Source organism: Anas acuta, chromosome 1 (genome assembly GCF_963932015.1).
Source record: "Anas acuta chromosome 1, bAnaAcu1.1, whole genome shotgun sequence".
NCBI classification, from domain to species: Eukaryota; Metazoa; Chordata; class Aves; order Anseriformes; family Anatidae; genus Anas; species Anas acuta.
The window spans coordinates 154420512-154431211 of NC_088979.1; the positions used below are offsets into that span (position 1 = coordinate 154420512).

The 10700-nt window shown below is 32.7% G+C and overlaps 1 protein-coding gene across 3 annotated transcripts in view; it reads left to right on the forward strand.

Annotated features, from left to right (window-relative positions):
- The window catches only part of LRRIQ1 (leucine rich repeats and IQ motif containing 1), a 113001-nt gene that overhangs the window by 97327 nt on the left and 4974 nt on the right, over positions 1 to 10700 (forward strand). For all 3 annotated transcript variants that reach the window (XM_068667540.1, XM_068667565.1, XM_068667545.1), the window contains one exon: positions 1332 to 1452. In XM_068667540.1, the coding sequence (XP_068523641.1) occupies positions 1332 to 1452 (121 nt within the window). The remainder of the gene's footprint in view (positions 1 to 1331; positions 1453 to 10700) is intronic.

Consider the following 10700-nt stretch of genomic DNA (forward strand, 5'->3'; position numbering starts at 1 on the left):
AGCAATGCTTCTCTTGGTACAGTGAGCTGGTTTGAACAGGAAGTCTGGAGATTGTCTCCTCCAGAATAACCTACAACTTTACAGTCATGGCATTTTCCTGAGAAAAAGGGAGCTGCGGGCCTTAGCTGCCTGAGGAAGGAATTGAGACCCAGTCTCCCAAAGCCTGATCAAGCAGTGTAACTACTAGTATATTGTGTGAAAGTTTTGTTGCATTGCTACCAGAATTTTCTTTCTCTTTCTCTCTCTCTGGTTTTGTTTGTTTTTCTGTTTGTTTGTTTAAGTTGAAAAAATGGACTCTACTCAGACACCTAGGTTCTTACAGGATTTGTGGCTTTTCAACACAGATGGAGGAAAGGCTTAATCTGCATTCTGGAGTCCGCTTTTGAAGTGCCAGAGAATATTTAAGTGTATACCTATAGTCAGTACTTCAGCTGACTAGGTCTATACTGGGGATTTTGTAGATCGCTCTTCTCGTGTCTGATTTTTCCTGGTCATTGTTGCTGGTCCTCAATATCTAATGAATAGTATTCTTGGATAACTGCTTTAGACATTGAATAGCTTTTAATTTCAAGGAAAGAGAGTTCTTGTTGAGTAAATATGTAGTATTTGCTAGGAAAAAAAAAAAAAAAAAAAAAGCCTCTCGACAATTTACAGTGTGTGATATCTTCCAGGTCAATATTTTTAACCGTTACCATACATGGTGCCAAAACAAGGACCTCTGGCTAATCTAAAAGATGATTTTCTTTTCTATTTTGCCATATTGAGGTGCAGGTAACATGCCTCATGCCAAAATGTAGGAGTTCCTAATTAATAAAATACTCTTACCTAAACTATAATTTAAATGCTAACTGATGGATATGGTTAAGTAGCAAAAAACTAAAAGATTAAATTACTTACTGGGTCTTTGATTGATTGAAGTGATACATGTCCTGGATAAAACATAAATATTGCAGAAAATAATCCAATATGACATCTCTGACATTCAGCTATAACTTAAATTATAGACTGGTCAGTAAATGATCTTAAGCTGTTTAAGGTTTCATCAACCATCTGCAAGATTGATTTTCTTCAAAATTACTGTACTAAAATGTTTTCTTTTGTTGCTGCATTGACTCAGATCACAAACCACAATTTTAAGATCGGCTCCTATTTACAAAAATGCTTTGACATAGTGCATTTGTTCAGCCTAGGCAACAATAAAGGATTGTGGTATCATTTTGAAGAAGGTTGTTTGACAGGCCCTGTTTGTTTATTTGGGGTAATGTGAGCTGCATTCAGAAAATGTTACATTTTGTTTCATGATTGTGTACATTCTCTCCCACTGCTTCCAGGCAAGCCCTGTAAGCAGAGAAGACACGGATTTAGATCTTGTTTCCATGGCCAGTGGAAGTGCTTTGACTAAGAACAGAGAAAAAAATAAGCAGCCACACAGACACTCAGCAAGATCTTCAAGTAAGTTATGGGTTTTTTCAATACCAGTTTTAAAGGTCACTTTAAAATACTTTTGTGGAACTAAGCATGCTTGGAATCCCTAATAGCATATGCTAATTATTCTTCTGTTGCTTACCTGAAACCTTTTCATATTTTTTCTATGGTTCTGTGTAAAAAATGCATCATTAATATCAATGGACTTTCCTCTTGTAATTTTAACCCACAGGCAGTGTGACATATACTAGGTCTTCCGATGCCCAAGTTCATAAAATATTGTTTCTTTATATTACAAACAGAATATTTTATGCTAAAAATATTGTTTTATGTTCTCCTTCATTTTTTTTCCCAAAATAGATTTGGAAAATACAACTTCTGTTAACTAAATACCATAACACATATCTTAATCAAGCCATAGATTTCTGTCATACTAGTTACCAATAATGCTGTAGTATATACATCCTACAGAATTTACTGTAGCTCAGTGGCAGAGGATCCCTTTATTTTTATCAATCTTTAATATCATACAAATTAAAAGAAGAACATGTATATGAAAAAATAGAATAATGCTTGAAAATCATAAAATGATACCATTTTCAGATTCATGTTTTATTTTGCATAATGTAGCTGAAGAATGTTAGCATATTTCTAATACGATGTACTGTATTTTGTCATTTGTGTACAAACTGAATTATTCAAATAAATTTAATTCAAAGGCCCCAAATTTTCATTTTCATATAAGCATTATTAAATAACTCTGGAAAAATTATTAGAATTCATAAATCCATTTAGGCAATGCAGTTTCTTGAAATTATTTGTGTCAAAGTTTACATTCCTAAAATTAGATTAGATAAAATGTAGCATCCTAGTCTCAGTTAAGTGCAGCCATCAGGAAAGAATAAAATTCTTTGTCTGCCTACCATGTTAGAAAAACTTGAATTGCATCCTGAATTTTCCAGTTTCTCTCCGTTGGCTACTAATGAAGCCCCACCATTTAAATTAGATGAGATTGCTGACTACTAGGATCCTGAATTTAGTAGCTGAGCTGCAAATGTCAACAGCAAAATTATCATTATATTCATATGTTCAGAATAGAATGTATGCATATCTGGAATAATTGAGTTAGGTAGTATACACCACTTTCATATTAATGTATAACTGCTGTCTAGATTGTAACCTGCACTATCCTGCCATCCAGAAAAATAAATAAGAATCAGCTCTTTCTCTGAAGAAAGAACCGTTATGCAGAACTTGCCTTAGGAGCTTTAGTACAGTAAATAAAAAAGTGCCATTGTATTATGCCTTCAAAAAGAAGAGTCTAGGAAAGAAGCAGAGAACAATCCAACTGGCAGAGTCATAAGTGTCAGAGACAGACAGTCTACTGTGTCTGGTAATATATGTATTTTCGCAAAAGACTTATCTATATAAGCACATTTACATGTTCATTCTCCTTTCTGTAGTTGAGGAACTAAGGAAAAAAGGGCAGACAATTTATGTTTTTCTATATATGTTTCTGTATGTATTATTGTCTATACATTTTTTTTCATTGTGGATATGAGAAGGCTAAACAGTGATGATACATTAAACTGAAATGCATATTACTTATAAAACCAGATATTACTGTGATATTTCTACAATTAATATCAAGTAAATAAGCATGTTTATTATATTAGTTCAGTTTGCTGAATACCTGTTGCTCTTCAATAATTTACAATAAATTATTAGCTCAATGGGGACCTTAATCTTTAATCATTAAATCATAATCATAAATCATAATCTTTAATCATTAAATGTTTGCCTCTTTTTTATATGAAAAATATATTAATTATATAATACTTTCCTGCTGTATTCCCTCTTGGTTTTGCATTCTGAAATATTTAATGAAGAAGCCTGGAAAGTGTTTTAGTGATTCAGTAGGTGTATTCATTTTGAATTAACAATGAATTGATATTACTGAAGAGATTAGAAAAGGGACTGTGACTTTGGACATGTTTCCATTTTAACTAATTATTAAATCAAGTCCTTACACCACTTTTCAGGAGAATTTGACCTCAATGATCTGACAAGATTTAATCAACAAAACATAGCTACACTACCACTTTACATCCTAATTATTGGTAGGGAGTCTTCGGCAAACTGTGCTGTACAGCTGAGAGATGTTACTAAATTTAAGAGATGTTATGGATATCATATATGTTTCTTATAAATAATTTGTAATTCAGTTAATGCATCAATAAATCATTGAGGTCCTCCAGATTGAAAAAGCAGGTCTAAAAATACAGAATAAATTATTTTAGGTACATTTACTGAAAAAAAAATAATAAAAAAAAATTGTGTGATACTGAAAAAAATACCTTTCATATATTGCTGGGTCATGACTGTAGATCATGTTTTTGTAAAGACAAAACATGTAGACTGCTTCACTGCTTTAATTCAGAGGTGTTTTTAGAAAGGCTAAGTCAACATGTTCAGAAGTATTTTGGGGAACTGCCAATTTTCAATGTACTTTTTGTAGGCCGTATTTGCTGAGGATAGGTTCTTAGCATTTCTGAAGTTAAGGTTAAAGATTTTAAAGATTGTTATCACCAGAAATTACTAGGTGTTTCTGAAAAAAAAATGGATGGAATAAATTAATCCCAAACTAACTTAATTCTGTTCTTTGACACAAAAATAATCTTAATAATAAAGGAAATGCTGTGGACCTAGTACATCTTAGGTAAAGGAAAGCATTTCCGTATAGCACTTAGGATATTTGATGTGCTTCTCTGTTATATGTTCAAAGGGAAAATTGACTGATATGGGTTAAATTATATTAACAAAAAAAAAAAAAAAAGTAAGTAAAAGATATAACATCAAGAAAGGATAAAAAGTGCTCGGTCAGACTAGTTATCTATCCAATTTGGGACCTTGCCTGGATTCACGGCCAGTACATTATGTTCTCAAAAATACCACCTTGTATTCCTTCCAAAAATCATAGTTATTTCTTTCTGCTCTCTGGTTATTTTTTCTTTTCTATTTCTTGATGTTTGGGGGCTTTTATTTTTATTTTTTCATTTTTTGTCCATTCTCGTCAAACTGCTAAGGTCTTGATCTTTCTGATACTTTGTGCCAATGAGTTGCAAAAGAAAGCAAGTTTAAAAGACTTGTGCTGACTGTATTTTCTGCCTTTAAGTTTTTTACATTAACTCACCTTGCTTTCTTTAAAAAAAGGGCAGAAAAGAAAGATATTTTTATCTGATGTGTACCTTCTCTGTAACACATACCCATGGTCTGTGATGTGGTTAGTGCCTTACAGAGTTTTATTAAAATCTTTATTAGCTCTGTGAATACTGGTGTGAATTACTGGTTATAAAATTTGTTAGTGAATAATTTCCTGAGCAAAAATAGTGTAGTTAACACTAAGGTGCAAGATGGACAATGAATTTTTTTGCAAGAATTAGAAATTGAGTAATTATTTTTTGATAACAAGCTAGATGTTTGTGGTTTTTTTTATGCTAATCCAGAGTTTGTGAGTAGGTTATGACAATCATAAACTCCATTCTATCATCCCAGACTGGTTACATACAATCAATGTTGTACATTGAGATGAGATGTAAAACTACATTGTCTACCTATCATCAGTATTTTGTGTTTTTCTATACTCTACAAATCTTAAAGTTTATTCTCTTTTACTTTCTTGTTTTGTGACCTGCAATCTGCCTGGACTTCCCAGAAGCACTAGAATTTGAAAGTAGAATGTAGTGGGAGCTGGGCCACTCATTGTTACTTAAAATGCTACCTGTTATTCTCAATTCTTTTCTTCCTTAGTCTTTCAGAGAGTCTCTGATTTCCGTAAAATATAATTTTTTGTGAAATAAAATTTAAAAAAAAACAAACAAACACACAAAACAAACAAACAAACAAAAATGCTTGGAGCTCAACCTTGTAACTCCTTAATCACCCCTAGTTCTAAACATGGCCTTTAATTGCTATCTCCACTGCAGACATGTATTGGTTTCATTTCTCAGATAAATTTCAACTCTACTGTTCTCATACTCTGTGAAATTAAATTAATGAAGTTCAATAAAGCTGTTCTTACAGTGGAAAGACTTCCAACTCAGTAGAGAAAAAAAAAAATCAACCAACCAACCAACCAATAAATAAATAAATAAAAACCTCCCTTAACTTTGTTCATTTTTTTCACTTTCCTTATTACACCTTTCAATTCTTATTCTTCTTCTTGAGAGAATCCCACTTTTTTTTTTTCCTTTTTTTTTTTTATTGCCTCCCTTTCTCTTGATAAATCAGAATCCCTAACAAAATTTTCAGCTTTGTTTTAAGGAGCATGATACATCTTTACTTCTTAAAAAATGCCTGCTTTCCTGCTCCTTTCCCCTTTCCATTATAATTGTCTATATATTCCAGTTCCATAACTGCTGTCTTTCATTTAGGAATTGTAAACTCTTTGTGTGCAGTAAACATTTCATTTTTAAGATCCCTCTTCATCCTTTACTCTCATTTATGTTTTACTCAGAAACTTCAGCTGGTATTCTTCCTTCCTTCCTTCCTTCCTTCCTTCCTTCCTTCCTTCCTTCCTTCCTTCCTTCCTTCCTTCCTTCCTTCCTTCCTTCCTTCCTTCCTTCCTTCCTTCCTTCCTTCCCTTCTTCCTTCCCTCCTTCCCTCCTTCCCTCCTTCCCTCCTTCCCTCCTTCCTTCCTTCCTTCCTTCCTTCCCTCCTTCCCTCCTTCCCTCCTTCCCTCCTTCCCTCCTTCCTTCCTTCCTTCCTTCCTTCCTTCCTTCCTTCCTTCCTTCCTTCCTTCCTTCCCTCCTTCCTTCCCTCCTTCCCTCCTTCCCTCCTTCCCTCCTTCCTTCCTTCCTTCCTTCCTTCCCTCCTTCCCTCCTTCCCTCCTTCCCTCCTTCCCTCCTTCCCTCCTTCCTTCCCTCCTTCCCTCCTTCCCTCCTTCCCTCCTTCCCTCCTTCCCTCCTTCCTTCCCTCCTTCCTTCCCTCCTTCCTTCCCTCCTTCCTTCCCTCCTTCTGCTCTTTCTTTTTTCTCATGCAGTCTCCATTAGAAGTTTGCCATGTTACAGAAACTGAGGGAGGAACATTTTAGAAACATATGATCAAACATGGAAGTACTTATTTAGTAGTCCTTTCAGTTTCCTGCTATTTACCTGCTTAGTAGAATTTCTAGAAGATAACAGTAAAATTTATGCTTTCTCCTTAGAAACATGTAGAAATGCTGTAAGTGTATAAGGGATATTTACAGTACTAATTACTTGCCCCAATTAAAAAATGATGAACCCAATTTACTTGAGAAAATCACAACTGCTATCACTATATTAGGAATAAAGCTATCTCTTCTGTAAGCCACATCTGGTAGTATGACCACATGAATGTTAAGATACGCATTTTGTCCAGTAAAAGATTATGGGATAATTCCATACTATGAATATTTTTGTTCTCAGGAAATGAATGTATAGAATGGATGAAAAAAGGTTCCACAGTTCTGAAGTAGTTAAAATTTACCAGGTTTTGAAACGTACTAGAGAATTATGATTATTGCTGTGAACATCATTTCAATATATTTTTTCCACTGAGATTCCTCTGTACATCTTACCAGAATACAAAATATGAAAAGAGATTATATTCCACCACTTTTTTGCATAACATATATATATATATTGTCAGAGGAAAACAGTTAGAAATGGATTAAGCCTATGTTGTATGCTGAAAAAAAAATACAAAATAACCTGAGTCTGGAAACTCTTAGCCACATTAGGGTAGGATGGTGCTTAGGCAAGAAGCTGTAAAAAGGAAGTGAATTAAAAAAAAAAAAAAAAAAAAAAAAAAAAAGTGAATAAATCCAATATTATATTATATATTGGATTTATAAATACAATAAATATCCAATTATAATGGATTTATAATCCAATATTATAAATCCATACAATATTCTTCATTATATTTTAAGAATCCTTCAGTATACTGAACTTTACTTGATGTCCTATATGCAAAAATACACAGCACAAGGGAACTTGTTCATGCATAGACAGATATTTTAAAAAGTACTTTTATGTGGGTATGGTAAATGAATGGTTCTGATAGTATACATTTATCCACATGAGAGTAAATATTTAACAGCAGATTCAAGAATTTTGGCTTTTTTTTTTTTCCTGGTTCTGAAAGTGGTTAGTTGTTATTAGTAGTTAGTTGATATTAGGTATGTCATTTTGACTTGCCAGTTCTTCTAACTGCTGAAATGAAAATTGAGATATGTACTATACTTCTATACTTATGTAAAGTTTATATACCCACTGTTGAAAGGATCATTATATATTTGACTGTTAGGAAAGGCAAAGGGCCTCCTCCTCATTTGTGAACTGTGTAGACTATTTGGAAGCTGTCATGTCAACAAAGGAGTAATGTTACAGATGGATATACACAGGTACAACCATGCAAACCACAGATTAGTTAAAATAGACTGATAAAATCAAGGGCTGTGTCAAATGAGGAATTGATTGATTCACAAAATAAATTAATTAGTGACAGCATATGTATAGCTATCATTCTTTGAGAGTATCTTACATTCAGTTATTGTTTTATTTTTTTTTTCCTGACTGGGAAGATGTTTGATTAAGTAATACAGAAGTGCAGTACTCCTTCTAGAAAAGTTATTAAAAATGGAACAAGCAGTTTACAATTCTAAAACCAGGAAAATAAATAAGCAAAACAAAAACAATAAAAAGACGTGCCATAAATTTCTTTCCAGTATAGATTTTTAAGTCCTGAATTTGCAAGTAAAGTGAATCAGCATAAGTGTCACCATTCATTTTCAGAGAGCTATTTATCAATATTATCTGTTTGGGAGGAAGGCTTCTCTCATAAATGGACAGAATGATCATGATGTCTATGATCATGAAGGTAAAATGAATTTCTAAGGTGAAGTCCTGTCTTAATCAAACCCAGTAAGCCAGACTAGTAAACCAGATTTCAGTATGATACATGTATCTAAGACACAAAGAAAAAAATAAATCATTTTTCCTGCTTTTCCTCTATCCACAGATAAAACATCCAAGTGTTTCCCTGTTCTTGCAGTATGCCATCTTCATAACTAAATAACCCCTGCCTTTCTCTCACTTTCATTCCTGCTTCTTCTCTATTGCTCCTGTAGCTAGACTCCATCACAGAGAGCAAGTAGGCTCTTAAGCTCCCTGACCTACCATGACTTAATTTTAACATTGTTTTTAGAAACAGATATGCTTAGCTCCCTGTAACATCATGATAAAGCATGTTTCCGTGTTGCCTGATGTTTTAAGGAACATAACCAAAATCACCTCCAACCATGTAGGAACAATTTTTATATACTTGATCAAATTTGGACAGATTCAAAAAACAAAGCTGTGTTGCTTGGCAAATTTCAAGTCATTTCTGCAATGGGCAACATAAATATCTCATGTATTTTTTTCTTAGAAGAGACTTCTGAAAACTTCAGGAAAGCCAATAAGTCAGCCTGTAAAATTTCATCCTAAATGGACAAAATTTGGGAAATAGATAAGAAGCTGGAATACAAAGGAAATATTGGTCTTTAATAGATTTGCTAAAGTCCTGTTTATGGTTAGGAAAACGTTATATTTTAAAGGAACATCTTTGGAGCGTTATGTTTTTTATGTTATTTTATCTCTATGTGTAGAAAGGTGATTAATAACTTTTTATAACACATCATTATTCTTGTAAATCTGTATGAATTCCTTTATGTGTCTGAGTTTCATGTTAAGAGTTGAAGAGCTGAGATTAATCAAATATGTAGTTGCTGGTATGATCTGGTTAGAATAGCATCAATGTTTGATAAACAAATTAAATTCATTAAATTAATTACCCCCCTCCCCCTCACCCCTCCAAAAAATGTTTTAGTTTCAGATCTCTATAGGGAAAGGAAATATATCTTTACATATAAGATGCTCCTGTGGCTTCTCAATACTATTCAAATATACGTGTGAAATATAAAAACATAATGTAAATTTATAATACAATATTTTGTTTGTTTTAATGTAAACAATGCAACTTAAAAAAAAAAAAAAAGAAAAAGAGAACATTTGTGATTTGACTTCAGTATAGCCATAAATACCATAAATAACAATATTAAAAAGTAACTCTTCTGAGATTGTTGCATTCACCTTTTCATAGACCTGCTGAACCTAGCTTCTTTCTAGAGCTTAAATTGATGTAAACGCTTTGCTGCTAAGGATTCGTTCTGGTCACTTTCATTAAAATGTTGATTTTTTTTTTTCCATGCCTTCTTATGCTGTATTTGCTCTTAAGTAATACAATATGGTAAAGACTTTGAAATAAATTTTCTCTCCAGACACACAATGTTAGGTGGATTGATAAATGCCCTATGATGTCTACTATGCATCATAAAATTTTTACCATAACCTGTTTAACCAAGCTTTTCTTTTTGGACACCAAGAATTTTATTCAAAGCATTTTACATATTGCATTACTTATCAAAACAGAGGATATGTAAACCTTGACATTTGTTAAAAGACCCAGGTTTTAACCAAAAAAGACCAGAACAAATCAATAGCAGAAAACAGATTAAACAACAGAAAAGTAACTGCTTAGAAATAGAAACTTGTTAACCAAACCCAAGACAAGCTTTCAGCACGTAGTCAAAGGAAATAGTTATTTGATATATACAGGCACCTAAATATATTTCAGAATATACTCGAGCTTCATATAGTTGAAAGTTACAATTAAATGAAAGTACAGTAAATTACTTTTACAACCTGAATCTTCCAAACCTTTGCAAGATAGGAGAAATTAAATTGTTTTTCTTGGCTACCAATTTGTTCCCATATGAGGGGGTATTAGAATAACTATATATCATGTTAAATTATACTTAATACCAGGTTCTATTTCATTCTAGTGCCCATAAATGGTAAAAATGTTGTCATTGTTGCTATTGTTATTTATTGTTACAGTTGCAAAATTATCATTGCATTATAGAATAAAAACAATGTATTTCTTCTAATTTCTGTTTAGTAAAGATACGTACAAATGGGCTTGAAAGAATATGAATCTTTTTGTTATTGCCTTTTGCTTAATCCCATTACATTTATGGAATATAACATTAAAAAAATATATGCATGTTTACAACTCTTCATAAATCACAAATATACATGTGCATACCTGTGTATGTATGTACACTTACTAAATGAAAGATATGCCTTACAGATTTGTTTATAACAAACTAAGACTCTAAATTTTATCTTTTATTTTTCCAATCAAGTTCT